Here is a 20523-nt window from a genome sequence, read left to right as displayed (position 1 = left end):
TACCTAAAAAGACAAGTTTTATTATTTTTATTTAATAACTAGCAAACTCGGCGAACTCCGTTCGTCGTTTTGCATGCTTCGTTTTCCGTAACATTTCGTTTGGTGATTAAAAGATAAAGAAAAATGTTTAAATTTGTTTTATATTTGAAAAACAAAAATTTCATTTCACAGCAGTAATGAATTTATTTCGATTACAAAAATAAAGTGTTATTTAGTTGAACTTGTCTAAATGAAAGTAAATCCAAAGTAATTACTGAATCGAAGCGTTATACGTGTCCGCAAATTATTCGTTTCATTGAAGTGCTCTTTGGTAAACTACATTTTTTGTTTTTTGGTCGAACGTTAACACAAACAAAGCGGATGGTTTCCTAACTCGTGAACACGCAACGTATAACTGACCATGTGAAAAACAATGATTTTCTAAATTTATCCCGCAAGCACTAAGCGATTGGCCTTGCGACTTCTTATAACATAGGTCATTGCGAACGCAAGGCGAACTGAAAATTGCAATCTTTTGAAGTCAAACGGAAGATCTGTCGGAATCATTGGTATTCGAGGAATACATACATTTTCACCTGCGTACTTTCCGTTAATAATGGTTGCCTCAATCAAATTCGGCAAAGCCTTTTTACAGAAAATCGAGTTCCGTTGCAAAGTCGCGGTGGATTCAAATTATGCAATATCATAATAACCGTACCAACTTTGAGTTGCAAGTTATGTAGTTGAAATCCTGATAAATCCAGAGAGTTCAAAAACTCCGTTGGATAATTTACAACATCATCTGGATTTGTTACGGAATGAACGGATTTGTATGTTACCAAATCGCCAGCAATTTTTGATTGAATGGTGAAATTTAGTGCGTGTACATCATTATTTTTTGCGGCAAAAATTGCTCGTTGACTTAACTAAGTATAGTTCTGATAATTCTCACTAATATTTGGGAAAATATTTTCAATAAGAGCTAATTGAGAGTCTACAAATTGGCAAAAGTCGTTGGTAAGCGTTATTAAACCACTTATCGCATCAACTGGGACTTTTCCATATCCAACAGTTGAAAATTGTTTGGAAAATTGTGATCATTCTGAAGGGTAACTTTCATATTAGTGGTTAGCGATAATATTTTTACGTCATTCCATAAAGGTGATGCCTTCAGGCAAGCATTCAATTCATCTGCAGGCGTTCCACGGGGAATTACTGGCAACGTCTGCCTGAAATCGCCTGCCAACAATATTATCAAACCGCCAAAGGTGTTGTTACGTCGCCGAAGATCCTTCAGATCTGCTTCACACATTGCAAAGAAGCTAATCAATGTTGTCGATAGTGGTCTCTCAGCTCGTTGTGCCGCATTAGCTTTAGTGAAGTAAACTCTTTGGCCATTTTCCAAATGCACTGCCCAGTGTACAACTGTGGGATATCTTTCATGAATTTGAAATGAAAATAATCGCCACAATGCTTCATTAGTACTGACATATCTGCCCATTTGGAAGTTACTGACTTTGTCATTCGCATTTTCCGACGCAATACCAAACACAGCCATGTCACTGCCTTTTGTGACATACTTGCACAAATATTTGATTGATTTCGCCGAATGATAACTCTCAACGTTTGTATGTGTTTCGAAAATTCGTGATAGAAGCGGGCAATATGGTACAATAAATTCATTTCCGATCTCAATATCTTGATTTTTGTCTTTAACTTTGATAGTTCGGCCATTATCTTCTTTTGAACTCCGACGATAAACTGGATATCCATCGTTACCTGTGACTGTTTCAGCAACTAACGGTCGCGGATATCGTTTTGTGCACTTTCCATCAGCCATCCAAGGCGATAATGGATTTAATGCACCGCACGGTCCATGCACCATCTGTGTTGTCACAATGTCGTGTAGATGGTGATCAGTGACTGGATCAGGAACTTCAGCGGATATGATGTCATCCACTTCATTTGAATGTAATTTGTTCAGCAACCAAATTAGTATACGAGCATGAGGCAGTCCACGCTTCACCCATTCCACCGAGTACATATAACAACGTGTGTTACCAAAAACTCGATACGTACAATGAAAAAAAACATGCCCGGTTCCAAAGATTTTGTCTTTACTTTAAAAAAGTTGGTATTGATTCCGAGCTAAAGAAGCGGAGAATACAAGTAAGGATACTTTTAAGACACAATTCTCTTTTAAATTTGGGGTTTGTGTACTTGCTTCTAGGAAGCAAATTTTAATTTTTCGCTTTCTCATCTTGTTTTCTTCATATGCTATCAAAGTCCTTTAAAAACGAGTTAACGACAACTTTATTTTCCAAATTAAGACTCGACTTCCAGTAGAAATTATGCTATATTTCAAGAAAAAAACTTCTTTAAAATAAAGTGCTGAAAAACATGTCCTATATTTGAAGGATTTTTTGCTTTGTAGTCAAGATACAAAAAGACAACCAATTTAAAGACAATTTCATTAAATTTAAAGAATATTTCTGAATTGTTAAAGTCAAGTTGACCTTAGCCCAAACATTTTTTCTTTCATGTTATGATACCCATTTTTAATTCAAATCACTTAATTATAAGGACAATATGACTTCATTGAAAAGTTTATCGACTTTTGGACAAGTAAAATAACATTATATTAGAGAAATGCGTCTTCTATGCTAAGCAAAATTTGCATTCGTATTTTAAAGACACGAAATCTTTGACCTCACAATATTTTTTTCAGTGTAGTAAGGGTTATGATGGAACCTTGAGTTTTTGCTGAAATACTCTGGCGATTATGACATGACGATCTTGCAGTTTTTGGCCCGGTTCCAACTCACGTTCAATTTCCGTCCACTTCGGATTGCATGTGAACGTAATAAATAAATCCGGAGTTCCACGTAAGTCATAGCGTCTTGAGCGTATTCGTGCATGTGACGTGGGCTTCCGGTATAAGATGGTGGGAGAACCGCCAGACGTCCAATATTGTGAATGAATAGCATCACGCAAGTGTATATAGTCCTCAGATCGTAGATTTGCCTGATTGAATCGGATGAACTCTAAACGTTCGTCTAGACTTTGACTTACATATCGACAGCGAATGAACTGTTAATGGAAAAATAATAGCAATAATTAGTGTGTACCTCTAATAGTATCGACCATCTTCAACATGATGTCGTATTCGTCTTGCCCTTGCCAATAAATGATTGGATATTGTAACGCATCATACAAACGAAAATGAACTCATTCTGAAGAAAATGCCTAAAGGCATTTTGGTCTATGGACAGAGTGGTGAAGTTAACTTCAAATCCACGATCCCCATAATTTACACAGTTCAACTTACTACCTTAAACACAAATATCTGCTGTTTAAATTAACTAAAATTTTGCACAATACACGTAATTGATTTGATGATTTCCAATTGAAATGTTAGTAAACGATTAAGTTATTTTTAATACTTTTTCACAGTGTACACAATGCCGGTTTGTCACATCACTTTTGCATACTAAAAAAACACGTAATTGATTTGATGATGAATTGAAATGTTAGGAAACTATAAAGTTATTTTTTAATATTTTTTTCACAATTTCACAGTGTACTCAATTCCGGTTTGTAACATGAATATTTGTCACATCACTTTTGCAACTTCTTAAATCTTTCACAATATAAAATTATATTTTATTGAAAGACAATTCATTTGAAAAAAATTGAATGACAATTCATGTGAAAAAATAAAATTGAACAAAATAGAAAGCAACTTTTCTTGAATTATCTATATGTATAAACCTCACAGAGCCCGAAGCCTTTCCAACGAATGCAAAACCGTGGAAATCGGTTATGTAAAACCGTGGATATGGGTTCTTGCGTTCCGGAAATGCATCCGAAATGGCACTGTATATAACAATAGATTTTCCCGCTTTTCCCTTGAAACTTTTGTTGATTCTTTGTTATAAACCTTAAGGAGCGCAAGAACTTTCCAACGAATGCAAAACCGTGGAAATCGGTTCGTGCGTTCTGGAGTTATTGCGTCAGGACGGAAAACCTGACTTATTTTTATATAGTAGAAGAATAATGTGTTCAACAAATATAATAGTAAATATAATATTCGATATTTCAAAGAAACATTAAATAAATAAACACTCGAATTGTTGTCTTCAAATATAATTTTTGACTCAATACTCATTCCATCTCGAATTCAAATCGACAGCAGCTGGATGTTTTAACTCAAAATCGATTCCTATCTATAAATAATGTCAGTAACAATACTAGCAGCACAATATATACTAAATCACAAAATGAAACTTAATACTTACTTTTCCCATTTTTTCTAAATTAAAAACGCGTGTTCACTGTTTAAATGTTACGTTATGAAAAAAGATAGAAAAATGACATCAACGATGGTTATAATAGAATATTCTTTTACGCTTCCAAAAACTAACGGTATCTAAATTTTATTGTACATGCTCATACGAAAAGTGAGATCAATTCTTTTTTCAGTTTTCTTTCTGGATGCTAGAAATTAATGTGCAGATGCATGTATGTATGTGAGCAACATCAGAAATAAAACTGATAAAACACATACGATATTTTTATCAATTGATTGATTTTCTTTATCGACCAACTAATTGATAAAATCATAACAATTTCTTTTTCAAAAGAAGGATGTTCTTTTATCAGAAATATTTATAAATTTTATTAATAAAATCCTCGTACATTTAGTTGTTGATATCTCAACTTTTTTATCAGAAAGTATTTTCAAATATTATTGATAAAATACACTGAAAAAAAGTGAACTCTCTATTTCACTAAAGCCAATTCAACTTTATTTTAGTTCATGGAATTATTATGTTTGGAGAAAGTTTTCTCTACTCTAATAATTTGTTGTGTACGTTAGTTAAATTATCTAAAACCGAGGAAAAAAAATTTACACAAATGAAGGATAAAGATTAACTAAAATCGTATCTTCCACAAAATAGTTCAATTTTTTTTCTTCCTGGTGGGTTCACTGTTTTTTCAGTGTAGTCGTATATTTTACATTTCCATTAGAGCTCCACCGAATCGGGTTTTTTGGCCGAAGCCGATGTTCGGCAAATAAGCAATAATCGGCTGTTAACTTAGATCTCCTTACACTGAAAAAAAAGCATGCCCGGTTCCAAAGATTTTGTTTTTACTTTAACAATTTGGGTATTGATTCCGAGCCAAAGAAGCGGAGCATACATGCAAGGATACTTTAAAGACGCAATTCTCTTTTAAAATTGGGTTTTGTGTACTTGTTTCAAAGAAGCAAATGTTGATTTTTCATTTTTTCAGACTTTTTTCGTCAGATGCTATCAAATTCCTCTAAAAACGAGTAAACAACAACTTTATGTTTCAAATTAAGACCCGAATTCCAGTAGAAATTATGCTATGTTCCAAGTAAAAAACGTCTTTAAAATAAGGTGTTGGAAAACATATCCTATTTTTTAACGAATTTTTGCTTTGTAGGCAAGATGCAAAAAGGAAACAAATTAAAAGACAATTTCATTAAACTTAAAGATTTTTTTCTGAATTATTAAAGTCACGTTAACCTTACACCAAAAATTTTATCTCTCATGTTATGATACACATTTTTAAGTAAACTCACTTAATTGTAAGGACAATACAACTTCATTGAAAAGTTTATTGACTTTTGGACAAGGAAAAAAACTTTATATTAGAGAAATGCGTCTTACATGCTAAGCAAAATTTGCATTCGTATTCTAAAGACATGAAATCTTTGACCTCACGACAATATTTTTTTCAGTGTATGAAAATATCGAAATGTATAGACTTTTTGTAAACTTTAAATTCGGCTAAACACATTTGGATATTTTTGGGAGTACACGGACGAAAAAGACTGTGTTTCATATGTTTACGTGTAAAAATTATATGTTTGGAACAACAAATTTTTTAACACTATATTTTTAAGTGCAAGCATATAATGTTCATAAACTAGCATAACATGCTTGGGACATATATGTTAATATGTTAGAACATATTATGTTTAGGACATAAACTGTTTGTAAATATAATATGCTTAGACGCAACCATATATTAATTTAGAAATAGCCTATAAACATATATGTGTTTAGAAAGAGAGACCTAGAGAGCATGCTGCAAGTAAAATAATGGAAGTAACCAATTGGTGCCTTAAACTTATATCCACACAAAGAAAATGTCATTAAAATTTTTTCTACCAGCGTATGCCCTAAGGTGAAACATAATATGTTTGAACAATACAAACAATATTTTGTTTGGACCAATCCTGAAAATATATATGTTTGAAGCAAAATGTGTTTAGGGTATATGTTACAGAAGCGATTTTTTTAGTTTGTATGTGCTGATAATATCACTTATTTTATAAAATATTTTAAAAGAGATATATGTATAAACATATGGTCAATGTGTAAAATTATCTGATTTAAGCGTCGGTCATTAAAACAATTTTAATTAGAAAACAGTTAAATTTCATTATACACTGAAAAAACAGTGAACCCTATTGCAAAATTAACTAAACTGTAGTAATATTGACTATGATTTAGCCCTTAAGATTTTTTCAACTTGTCTAGTTTATAATTCTCTTAAATTTTAGTTCATCTATAACATTGTATTTTAGTTCATATTTACAACACGATAAGATTTATATACCCCTACCAAGTTAAAAAGTCAGTATTATTTTGGTTTACTTGCTTATTTTTTGGGAAATCCGATAATAAAATTTGGTTAACAGTCTCTTTCAAAATGTCGACGACTAATTTTTTTTTAAATCAATCATTACACAATATTAAGGAACAAGATTCATTAAAACAATTTTAATTAGAAAACAGTTAAAAATTTTTGCTTCAAATTTTTTCGTTAAATTTCATTATACACTGAAAAAACAGTGAACCCTATTGCAAAATTAACTAAACTGTAGTAATATTGACTATGATTTAGCCCTTAAGATTTTTTTTCAACTTGTCTAGTTTATAATTCTCTTAAATTTTAGTTCATCTATAACATTGTATTTTAGTTCATATTTACAACACGATAAGATTTATATACCCCTACCAAGTTAAAAAGTCAGTATTATTTTGGTTTACTTGCTTATTTTTTGGGAAATCCGATAATAAAATTTGGTTAACAGTCTCTTTCAAAATGTCGACGACTAATTTTTTTTAAATCAATCATTCCACAGTACAGAGAAATTTAATAATTAAAGGAATAACAAACCGTTTTACTATTATGAAAATTTTCATACATTAAAATTAAACTTTCTTTAAGCAAAAGTACTTTATTATAAAAACTTATGATGAAAGTTCTTAATACAATGTTTTTGTGAATAAAAATTATGACCACGTGGAACAAGAAAGTAGTTTATTTTAACTCGCTTTTTGAACATTTTGACTTTTCCTTAGTTTTTTATTCATCGTAAGTATATTTTTTCACATATCTTGCTGAAAAAATGGAAGGAATAATAAAAATTGTTCAAAATTAACATGTAATAAAATATAATTTTTTAGCTCTTTAAATTAGCTTGTAACTTACCATATTTGGGGGCATTTTATTAAATGGTCTAAGGAATTCAACTTTTCTTAGATAAACGTACCTCATAAAGTTTGTACCTGAAACAATTAGAGAAATAATGAATTAATTAATATATTAACTCATAAAACTATGTTGTTATCGATATGAAAGACATAATACAATAAATATTCTTGTTAAAAGAAAGCCAAAGTTTTAATATAAAACTTACTAATTCTCTGTTAATCTGTACGCTGAGGTTAAAAAGTTATCGAAATTCATTTGGGGTTACTCTGAAATTAAATATTTATTTTTTTACATTAAATAAAAAAACATTAAATTGGTTTCCAAAAAATTTAATTAAAGAAATAATATGCATAAAAAAACTAAATATTCTGGTTAAAAGAATGTTAAAGAAAGCTTACCAACTCATAAAAATGTTTCCAAATTGTTATTCTGAAATTAAATATTTGTTTTTTACATTAAAAATATTAAATTGGGTTCGAAAAATATTTGATTAAAGTAATACTAAAATAAGGTAATAAAAACCTGTAATTTTGATAATAAAAAGGTCATAAAAATGTAAATATTCTAGTGAAAAGATAACCAATTTTTAAAAGAAAACTTACCACTTCTCTATTAAATTATACGCTGAGGAGAAATATAAAAATATGCCCGAATCCAGCTTGGGGTTGCTCTGAAATCAAATATTTTGTTTTTACAACAAAGGAAAACATTAAACTTTCAAAAAGAAAATAATAATAATAATTAGCAAATAATGATATAAATAAAAAATATCCTTTTTAAAAGAAAACCACATTTTAAAAAGAATACTTACCAATTATATTAAACTATACGCTGAGGTGTAACAAACAATTTTCCAAATTCATCTGGAGTTACTCTGAAATTGAGTATTTATTTTTTACATTGAATAACAAAAATTAAATTAGATAAAACAATTTCAATATACTTTCCATTTCAGCATTTTTTCCTAAATATTGAACATTCTTAATAACTTTTTTCTAAGCTACCGATAATCACTTCGCCATCGTACATCTCATCGCTAAAATATTAACAACTTTCATTTAAAAGTTTTAATAAACAAACACCAATATATGTTTCATGACCGCAGCGTGAGTGTGCGTGAGCGTGATTAACAAACCAAAATGTCGTGCGTGAGCGTGAGTCACGAAAATAATATCTTCGTGAAATATTCATGCTCACCAACATAAAACGCTTAAGAGTTAAATTCAATTACAATTTTAGTGACACCTGGGATGTTAAGAGTTTAATAACACTCTCGATTTTAATAATGCTCATGTTTCCAGACACTTCGGTAAGGTAAATTAATCATAAAATTATTCGTGAGTCACGATATTTTTCGTAAGTCACGGTATTTTTCGTGAGTCACGACGTTTTCGTACGTGAGTGTGCGTGAGTACAAATTTTCTTATCGTGAGTGGGCGTGAGTCCTACCAAAAAATATCGTGCGTGAGTATGATTTTTCATTCGTGAGTGTGCGTGAGCGTGAGTAAACTATTACTCACGTGCACACCTCTATTACATATTGCTGTGAAATTTTTGCGAATTGTGATTATATCCATAAGAGGAAAATGCAAATTTTGTTTAACGATATAACCAGATTTGTTTATGGTGTTGGGCGTTATGAAAGTATTTCGAATTATTCTTCTCTACTCTGCAAAATGACTTTTATGAACCTACTGAATTTCAGATGCCTAATATTTCTACATAAAATAATTTATTCGGGTGAACCGAAATATCTTCTTCAAAGATTATGTTTTTCACGATCGTCTGGGATAAAATCAATCATTCCAATTAGATCTCAATATTTGATATCTGAGAGACAATTTCTTATATTTACTACTCGGCTGTGGAACAATCTACCTACCGTATTTAAGAAGTACAAGTACACTCAAAAAAGTTTACTTGGATCCAAAGATTTTGACCTTCCTTTAGGGATTTTGGTATTGATTCCGAGCCAAAGATGCGGCTTCTTTAAAATAAAGACATTTTTGACGGACCTCCCTGGCTTTAAATCTAGGATCGATAAAATTAAAATTGGATACAGATCTCATTCATTGAATTTTTATTCTCTGTTTGCGATATATCAATAAAGGTATTCATGTACAAACAAATTCCAGCTTCAAAATCCAAATTATGCCAAGTACTTCAAGGTAAAAACTGTTTTCTTAATGCTAAAAAAAAACTTTAAACCAAAGATGCAAATCCTTAAAATAAGTCTTAGCCTATATTTGAAGCATTTTTATCTTTAATTTAAAAATTCAGTATGCCAGTTGAGTTAAAGGCGATTTCTTTAAATTAAAAATGTTTTTCTTTATTTTAAGCAACATTTGCCTTACTTCAAAGATCTACAACTTCAACAGAGGGACGCAAAATTTCAAGATGTGTGTCCTAAATTTAATGAAAAAAAAATTTTGAAGCAAGGCTTATAAACTTTCTTTTAATTAAAATGTCATTATTTTAAAGAATTTTGTCCTTAGCGTAAATTTCGAGTCCTAAAATTTAAGTTGCATAATCTTCAGTATTAGGTCAATATTTTTTCAGTGTAATCACCAACAATTTAAGAACAGACTGCAAAATCAGTTTTCTTTGATGACATAAGTTATTGTATTATATTTACGTATGTATAAAATTAATTTCACTCGTCAAATATGTTTTTGTTTACATTAAGTATTAATGTTATATGTTTACTGTTACTATTAATATTTTTGTTAAAAATTATTAATATTTCTATTATTTTTAATATTTTTATTATTGTGACACATTTTATTTTAACTAACTTTTGTATACAGTACTATTTATAAGTTCATACTTTTTGTACTGATATGGATCAATAAAGAAAGAAAGAAAGATGAAAACTATACATATGTTATATAGGCTAAGATTTCTTTTAAGGATTTTTTTATTAAGAAAACATTTTTTACTTTGAAGTATATGGCATTTGTTTGTATGTGACTAGCTTCATCAATATATCGCAAAAAGAGAATTAAAATTCGATAAATGATATCTAATTTGAATTTGAATGATCCTACATTTAAGCGTATATACGCTGAAAAAATAGTGAACCCAATAGGAAGAAAAATTTTGGTTAATATTAGAAAATTTCGATTATCTTTAGAAAATGTTAACTAAGCAGTATTACAAACGCTGACATCACGCCGATATCACAAAAATAAGTAAATATTTTTCGACAAATTCAAGAAAATTTATTAGACACAATTCAATTTTTTCACTTGTTAAAGAAAATTTTATAGTTTGAAGGAAAGAATTGGAGTTTAAAATTGCAAAAATGTCTTTAGTGCCATACGAAGTTCAAGATGGGTGCATTATTGGTAAAATGTACAAATTTTAAGAAATTCTGAACTCTTTTGTAGGAGACACGAAATTAGTTAATCTTTATGCTTCATTTGTGTATAACTTTTTCCTCTGTTTTAGTTAATTTAACTAACGTACGCAAAAAAATATTAAGGCCATGGAAACTTTCTCAAAACGTAATAATTCGATAATCTAAAAGAGTGTTAAATCGGCTTTAGTGAGATATAGGGTTCACTTTTTGTTTGAGTGTAGGGAGCCACAGTGGTGCAATGGTTCGGACTCGGCTACAAAAAGGAGGTCCCTTCACTGTTAGAAAAAAATGTTTTTCATATTTTTCGATATAAACAAAATGTTTTCGGAGAGAATTTTTTAAACACAATATATTTAAGTGCAAAAATGTAATGTTCCAAAACTAACATTAAATATTTGGGACACATATTTTAATATGTTATAATATATTATGTTTGGGGCATGAATGTTTCATAAAAATATTATATGTGAATGGAACCATATATAAATTTACAAATTTCGAGTAAGCATATATATTTTGTGATATTATATTCAGGGAGCAACAGCGAGAGAGTATACAGATAGAAATAGAAATAGAGATGGAAATCGGGAGGGTTGATAAAAGATATCAACATAACACAGCGAGAGAATCAAAAGAGAGCAATTTCTGTGAAACTGCTTGTATGTTGTTTCAGAAAACTGTTTTATATGTTAATTTGTTTGGGCTATGCGCTTGGCTTCGTCAAAAATTTGATATGCTTAAGTCTAAATATTATTTAATTTGAATTTTAAAATGAAACAAGGGGAACAGTGAAAAAACAGTAAGACCTATAAAAACCATAAAAAGTTCACGAGGAATTAACGGATACCAGAATAACATTATAACTTTTTTGGGCAAATTGTTACAGGTTGGCCGATAAGTCCCCGGTCTAACAAAGAAAAATACATTTTTTTGTCAAAATTCGTTTTTATTATTCAACATAGTTCCCTTCAAGAGCGATACAACGATTATAACGACCTTCCAATTTTTTGATACCATTTTGGTAGTACTCCTTCGGTTTTGCCTCAAAATAGGCCTCAGTTTCGGCGATCACCTCTTCATTGCAGCCAAACATTTTTCCTGCGAGCATCCTTGTGAGGTCTGAGATCAAGAAAAAGTCGCTGGGGGCCAGATCTGGAGAATACGGTGGGTGGGGAAGCAATTCGAAGCCCAATTCATGAATTTTAGCCATCGTTCTCAATGACTTGTGGCATGGTGCGTTGTCTTGGTGGAACAACACTTTTTTTCTTCATATGGGGCCGTTTTGCCGCGATTTCGACCTTCAAACGCTCCAATAACGCCATATAATAGTCACTGTTGATGGTTTTTCTCTTCTCAAGATAATCGATAAAAATTATTCCATGCGCATCCCAAAAAACAGAGGCCATTACTTTGCCAGCGAACTTTTGAGTCTTTCCACGCTTCGGAGACGGTTCACCGATCGCTGTCCACTCAGCCGACTGTCGATTGGACTCAGGAGTGTAGTGATGGAGCCATGTTTCATCCATTGTCACATATCGACGGAAAAACTCGGGTGTATTACGAGTTAACAGCTGCAAACACCGCTCAGAATCATCAACACGTTGTTGTTTTTGGTCAAATGTGAGCTCGTGCGGCACCCATTTTGCACAGGCTTCCGCATATCCAAATATTGATGAATGATATGACCAACACGATCCTTTGATATCTTTAAGGCTTCTGCTATCTCGATCAACTTGATTTTACGGCCATTCAAAATCATTTTGCGAATTTTTTGATGTTTTCGTCGTTAACCACCTCTTTCGGGCGTCCACTGCGTTCACCGTCCTCCAACGCTTGAATTTTGCATACCAATCAATTATTGTTGATTTTCCTGGGGCAGAGTCCGGAAACTCATTATCAAGTTTTTGCTTCCACCTTTTTTCCCTTCAGAAAACAGTATTTTATCAAAACACGAAATTCCTTTTTTCCATTTTTTTTCACAATAACAAAAGTTGCTTCACAAAGGCGCTCCATCTCACAAACTAATTGACTTACAGACGTCAAATTTTGACACGAATCATTTGAAGGTTGGTACTATATAAAAATATTATGCATTTAATACTAGCGAAGCCTCCTATGTGTCAGACCGGTGACTTATCAGCCAACCTGTTATTATAACTTGGTGGAGAATGATCCAAAGCAACAATTGAAAAAGTTTATTTTCTTCAAGATGAATTATTAAAGAAAAGTAAACATGAAAACATTAGCGTAGCTAGACAATTTTCCTAGGGGGGGGGCTATAGCCCCCCTAGGTAAAAATTTATATTTCATTTATTTATACTTCAATTAATGTTTTATTTCATAAAAATGAATAAAAAAATTAGACATCAAAATAACTCGAAAATTAATTTATAATAAAGCAAGTAAAAGTAGTTCCACACATTTCCCAGCAAAAAAATTTGGAAGTTCTTCCAAAGGCACAACTTTAAAAGCACTTCCAGAAGATGTACTCCCAATGATGTTCTTTATTTTAACTACTCAGGAAGTTCTTTAAATTCAATTTTTTATAACTTGGTTTTTTCATACTTTTAATGGGAAATTTTAACTTTTTTGTTTCAAATACCTTAAGAACGAAGTAAGAATTCATAAAATGGTACAAATAATTTAAATTTTATCGAAAAAAATTCTAAATCCAATCTGAAAAATTTGTGAATTTTTGAAAATATTTGATGTCAAACGTTTCCGACAAGCATTAGAATCCATTAAAAATTATAAAAATTATTTATTTGACAAAATATAACAGAATTTTTTAATTTACATTCAAAACATTGAATTCGGATCACACCTAAAGAAGTGATGCAAATTCAGTGCAACGGCTGTTGAAATGGAGGACTTCCGTCCTATGACAAGCCCATGTTAAATTCATCGCTTCTTCGCCACTACCGGATCCAAAAAGATCATTTTCATTACTTTTTTGGCGACGCTTTTTTGGCTGGGTTTGTTTATTTTTTATAAAAATGGAAAATCGTAAATAGGTTTTCAAATTCTGGGGGGGCTAAAATTTTTCTGGGGGGCTAAAATTTTTCTGGGGGGTCTAAGCCCCCTCCCCAGAGGCCTTCCTACGCTTATGCATGAAAACATGGCCATTTTAGAGCGACCATGCCAACTTACACGCAGAGAAGAAACATGATAGCGACAATCATACTGGAAGAGCAAAATAATATGATAGGAGCTATAGGAGCCTGCGACCATGTTGGTGAATATGGTTCTAAGAAAAATAAAATTTTCCTAATCTAAAATGTTATTATATTGATAAAAAGAATTTTTTTTTTAATCAAAAGACAATGGTCACGATCTAAAATATTATCGTATTCGTCAAAAATGGTTTTCTTTCAGTTAAAAGAACATGGTCACAACCTAAAAAACTTTTTCGTCGTCGAAAAAAGACGCCACTTGAGAAAAGAAAACACAAAATTAACTTTATTTATTGATTTTTATTTATTTATAAATTAAAATATTGTTTATTTGTATTTATAATGGAGTGGAAGCAACACCACATATTTTTACACACTCTATTTTCGCTGCAAAAAAAAAATAAAAAATTAAATGGTCACGAACACAATGTGCATGGCCTTTTTGGCCATTTAATAGTTCAACACATGTCTATACGTAACCTATAAAAATACTTTTTTCCCTGCAAGAAAGTAAAAAAATTTAATGGTCAGGTACATGATTTTCGCGACCATGTAATGGTCTCAAATTATATCATTTAAAAAAGAACATATTTGCGGCATTTGAGAACCATTTAAATGCTTATTGCCAACATATATTTTTCTCCGCTCGAAAATTATTTTTACAAACACAAAATACATGGTTTTCGCGACAATTACATACTCTAGATAAGCATTAAATGGATGCGGCAACCATGTCCAAACATGTTTTTTTCTGTGCGTGTAATACCGACCTTAAAAGTAACAAGTATATACGGCCGTAAGTTCGGCCAGGCCGAATCTTATGTACCCTCAACCATGGATTGCGTAGAAACTTCTACGAAAGACTGTCATCCACAATCCAATTAATTGGGTTGTGGTATCTTAAAATTTCTTAACATCGTTTTCTAAATTATGAGTTAGTCCATACGTGGTATATATTAGACAAAAAAGGTATGTATAGGTAAGTCTACAAATAATTACGAATCGATATGGACTTTTGCACGGTACGTAGAGAGCCAGAATTGAAATATGGGGGTCCCTTATATGTGGGCTATATACAATTATGAACTTGATATAGACCAATTTTTGTGTGATTGGGGATCTATTTATCTGAGGGCTATATATATATATATATATATATATATATATATATATATAACTATAGACCGACCTAGTTAGGCATGGTTGTTAACGGCCATATACTAGCACAATGTACCAAATTTCAACTGGCTCGGATGAAATTTGCTCCTCCAAGTGGCTCCAAAACCAAATCTAGGGGTCGGTTTATATGGGGGCTATATATGGTTATGGACTGATATGGACCACTTTTGGCATGGTTAAATATCATGTAAAGGGTGATTCTTTTGAGGTTAGGATTTTCATGCATTAGTATTTGACAGATCACGTGGGATTTCAGACATGGTGTCAAAGAGAAAGATGCTCAGTATGCTTTGACATTTCATCATGAATAGACTTACTAACGAGCCACAACGTCGAATTTTCAGTGAATGGGCCCTAGAAAAGTTGGCAGAAAATCCGCTTTTTTATCGACAAATTTTGTTCAGCGATGAGGCTCATTTCTGGTTGAATGGCTACGTAAATAAGCAAAATTGCCGCATTTGGAGTGAAGAGCAACCAGAAGCCGTTCAAGAACTGCCCATGCATCCCGAAAAATGCACTGTTTGGTGTGGTTTGTACGCTGGTGGAATCATTGGACCGTATTTTTTCAAAGATGCTGTTGGACGCAACGTTACGGTGAATGGCGATCGCTATCGTTCGATGCTAACAAACTTTTTGTTGCCCAAAATGGAAGAACTGAACTTGGTTGACATGTGGTTTCAACAAGATGGCGCTACATGCCACACAGCTCGCGATTCTATGGCCATTTTGAGGGAAAACTTCGGAGAACAATTCATCTCAAGAAATGGACCGGTAAGTTGGCCACCAAGATCATGCGATTTGACGCCTTTAGACTATTTTTTGTGGGGCTACGTCAAGTCTAAAGTCTACAGAAATAAGCCAGCAACTATTCCAGCTTTGGAAGACAACATTTCCGAAGAAATTCGGGCTATTCCGGCCGAAATGCTCGAAAAAGTTGCCCAAAATTGGACTTTCCGAATGGACCACCTAAGACGCAGCCGCGGTCAACATTTAAATGAAATTATCTTCAAAAAGTAAATGTCATGGACCAATCTAACGTTTCAAATAAAGAACCGATGAGATTTTGCAAATTTTATGCGTTTTTTTTTTTAAAAAAAGTTATCAAGCTCTTAACAAATCACCCTTTACTTTATGGGGTCTTAGAGCAATATTTCGATGTGTTACAAACGGAATGACAAAGTTAATATACCCCCATCCTATGGTGGAGGGTATAAAAATGAAATTACGTACAAAATTATTCGTTAACAAGTATATACAGCAGTAAGTTCGGCCGGGCCGAATCTTAAATACCTTTGAAAATTTGAAAAAGCAGATCAGTACAACCAGTACGCTTCCCGAAGATAAATGTAAAGACTTTACCTATGAAGACTAGATCAGATTCTGGATTTATAAGAACCATCTTTTGTTTGATTTTTAGAGGAATCATAAACATCTCTTGTACACTGAAAAAAAAAGCATACTCGGTTCCAAAGATTTTGTCTTTACTTTAAAAAATTTGGTATTGATTCCGAGCCAAAGAAGCGGAGAATACAAGTAGGGATACTTTTAAGACACAGTTCTCTTTTAAATTTAGGTTTAGTACTTGCTTCTAGGAAGCAAATTTTAATTTTTCGCTTTCTCAGCTTTTTTTCTTCATATGCTATCAAAGTCCTTTAAAAACGAGTTAACGGCAACTTTATTTTCCAAATTAAGACTCGACTTCCAGTAGAAATTATGCTATGTTTGAAGTAAAAAACTTCTTTAGAATAAAGTTTTGAAAAACATGTCCTATATTTGAACGATTTTTTGCTTTGTAGTCAAGACGCAAAAAGACAACAAATTTAAAGACAATTTCATTAAATTTAAAGAATTTTTCTGAATTATTAAAGTCAAGTTGACCTTAGCCTATAAATTGTTTCTTTCATGTTAAGATACAAATTTTTAAGTCAAATCACTTAATTATAAGGACAATACGACTTCATTGAAAAGTTTATCGACTTTTGGACAAGGAAAATAACTTTATTTTAGAGAAATGCGTCTTCTATGCTAAGCAAAATTTGTATTCGTATTTTAAAGACATGAGATCTTTGACCTCACGACAATATTTTTTTCAGTGTAAGTATGCAAGAAAATGATGAAATAACGCCATGATTTGACATCTAAAATCTGTAGATTTTTACCCCAATTATTTTTATTTTACCCCAATTATTTTACATTCAGTTTCAAGCAATTTTCATGATCAATGCATCTTCTGTACCCTCAAGACCTGAAATCGGTCTATATGGAGGCCTTACACAATGGACCGATAAAAACTAAATCGGTCTAAATAGGGCTATGACAAAAACATGGAGGGATATGTTACACGCAATATTCAGAACTGTACCGATACACAATATATTCGGCACACCTCTTTATGGTCCTAGAATTCCGCTAGATTTCTAATTTCAGGCAAATTGGTTAAAAACTACTGCTTCTAGAAGCCCAAGAAGTAAAATCGGCAGATCGGTCTATATCAAAACATGCTTCGATACTCACCATTTTTGGCACACCTCTTTATGGTCCTAGAATACCTCTAGATTTCCAATTTCAGGCAAATTGGACAAAAACTACGGATTCTAGAAGCCCAAGAAGTAAAATCGAGAGATCGGGCTATATCGAAACATGGTCCGATAATCACCATTTTCGACACACCTCTTTATGGTTGGAGAATACCGCTAGATTTCCAATTTCAGGCAAATTGGATAAAACGTACGGTTTCTATAAGCCCAACTCGGTTCATATTTAAATATTTGTATATGGGAATGAAAACCTTTATATACCTCTTAACAAATTTGAAGGTGTTAAGATGGTATCAAAAAAGTTGGTATACATATAGGTGAAGGGTATAATATAATCGCCCGTCTTTAGACATTCCTTACTTATTATACCCACCACCATAGAATGGTGACGGGGGTGTAATAAGTTTGTCATTCCGTTTGTAACACATCGAAATATCGATTTCCGACTATATAAAGTATATATATTCTTGATCAGGGAGAAATTCTAAGACGATATAACCATGTCCGTCTGTCTGTTTGTTGTAATCACGCTACAGTCTTCAATAACGAAGCAATCATGCTGAAATTTTGCACAAGCTCGTCTTTTGTCTGCAGGCAGGTCAAGTTCGAAGATGGGCTATAACGGTCCAGGTTTTGATAAAGATGTGTGCAAAAATGGTGAGCATCGGTCCATGTTTTGGTAAAGGGTGATTCTTTTGAGGTTAGGATTTTCATGCATTAGTATTTGACAGATCACGTGGGATTTCAGACATGGTGTCAAAGAGAAAGATGCTCAGTATGCTTTGACATTTCATCATGAATAGACTTACGATCTGCCACAACGTCGAATTTTCAGTGAATGGGCCCTAGAAAAGTTGGCAGAAAATCCGCTTTTTTATCGACAAATTTTGTTCAGCGATGAGGCTCATTTCTGGTTGAATGGCTACGTAAATAAGCAAAATTGCCGCATTTGGATTGAAGAGCAACCAGAAGCCGTTCAAGAACTGCCCATGCATCCCGAAAAATGCACTGTTTGGTGTGGTTTGTACGCTGGTGGAATCATTGGACCGTATTTTTTCAAAGATGCTGTTGGACGCAACGTTACGGTGAATGGCGATCGCTATCGTTCGATGCTAACAAACTTTTTGTTGCCCAAAATGGAAGAACTGAACTTGGTTGACATGTGGTTTCAACAAGATGGCGCTACATGCCACACAGCTCGCGATTCTATGGCCATTTTGAGGGAAAACTTCGGAGAACAATTCATCTCAAGAAATGGACCGGTAAGTTGGCCACCAAGATCATGCGATTTGACGCCTTTAGACTATTTTTTGTGGGGCTACGTCAAGTCTAAAGTCTACAGAAATAAGCCAGCAACTATTCCAGCTTTGGAAGACAACATTTCCGAAGAAATTCGGGCTATTCCGGCCGAAATGCTCGAAAAAGTTGCCCAAAATTGGACTTTCCGAATGGACCACCTAAGACGCAGCCGCGGTCAACATTTAAATGAAATTATCTTCAAAAAGTAAATGTCATGGACCAATCTAACGTTTCAAATAAAGAACCGATGAGATTTTGCAAATTTTATGCGTTTTTTTTTTTTTAAAAAGTTATCAAGCTCTTAACAAATCGCCCTTTATAACCCCCATATAGACCGATCTCCCGATTTTACTTCTTGGACTTCTAGAATCCGCAGTTTTTATTCAATTTACCATAAATTGGAAATCTAGAGGTATTTTAGAACCATAAAGAGGTGTGCCAAACATGGTGAGCATCGGTTCATGTTTTGGTATGTTATATCCCCCAATCTCCCGATTTTACTTCTTGGACTTATAGAAACTGTAGTTTTTATCCAATTTGCCTGAAACTGGAAATCTAGTAGTATTTTATGACAATAAAGAGGTGTGCCGAAAAGGGCGTGTATTGGTTCATGTTTTGGTATATCCCCAATAATGACCGATCTCCGGATTTTATTTCTTGGGATTGTAAAAACCGTAGTTTTTATCCAATTTGTATTAAATTCGAAATCTAGAATTATTTTTGGATCATAAAGAGATACGCCTAAAATGGTGAGTATCGGTCAGTGTTGTAGTACAGCCCCCCTAAGAACGATTTCCCGATTTAACTCCTTGGGTTTCTAGAAACCGTAGTTTTTTCCGATTTGCCTGAAATTTCAATTCTTGAGGGTATGGAAGGCGCACCGATCATGAAAATTGCTTGAAACTGAAAGTAAAATTTCCAGATTTTACTTCTCGGGTGAAAATCTACAGATTTAAGATTTCAAATCAAGACGTTATTTTATAATTTTCTTGCACACTTACAAGAGATGTTAATGATTCCTCTAAAACTAAAACGGCTCTTACAAATCCAGAATCTGATATAGTCTTCATATGTAAAATCTTTAAATTTATCTCCGGGAAGTGTATTGGTTGAACTGCTCTGCTTGATTTGTCCTCAAACACTCCTGAAATTTCAAAGGAAACCCTAATATTTGATTCATGGTGGTGGGTATTTAAGATTCGGCCTGGCCGAACTTACGGCCGTATATACTTGTTTTTTACTCGACTTGTGTCTAACAATAAATAATAATAGTGTTGGGTTATTTTATTTACTCTAAAAATTATTGCCTTGGCCTCTGATTACAAGTTTTATTGTGTACCAGATTCGGAGGAAAAAGATAAACTTTTATCAAGCATTATTATCACAATATAAAGTTAACATACATGTGGGAACACACCCATTATACTGCTATCTTTAAATTGGCTTGCTCTCAAACTACTGC

The 20523-nt window shown here is 32.6% G+C and overlaps 2 protein-coding genes across 3 annotated transcripts in view; one reads left to right on the top strand and one right to left on the bottom strand.

The window, feature by feature from the left end:
• The window catches only part of LOC142221400 (NADP-dependent malic enzyme-like), a 133944-nt gene that overhangs the window by 66607 nt on the left and 46814 nt on the right, over positions 1-20523 (top strand). The gene's annotated exons all lie outside the window — the stretch shown is intronic.
• Positions 1016-20482, bottom strand: LOC142219847 (uncharacterized). The gene is made up of 3 exons (XM_075288629.1): positions 20465-20482; positions 2805-3069; positions 1016-2046 (listed from the first exon to the last, which is right to left on the bottom strand). The coding sequence occupies exons 1-3, from the start codon at positions 20480-20482 to the stop codon at positions 1016-1018; spliced, it is 1314 nt and encodes a 437-aa protein (XP_075144744.1).

Source organism: Haematobia irritans, chromosome 1 (assembly GCF_050003625.1).
Source record: "Haematobia irritans isolate KBUSLIRL chromosome 1, ASM5000362v1, whole genome shotgun sequence".
Taxonomy (NCBI): domain Eukaryota; kingdom Metazoa; phylum Arthropoda; class Insecta; order Diptera; family Muscidae; genus Haematobia; species Haematobia irritans.
This window is presented reverse-complemented; position numbering and strand designations above follow the sequence as displayed.

Coding starts and splice junctions, on each gene's coding strand:
- LOC142219847 (XM_075288629.1), bottom strand. Junction 2,047..2,804: donor GAAGTGGACGGAAATTGAAC/GTGAGTTGGAAC, acceptor GTACGTATCGAG/TTTTTGGTAACACACGTTGT.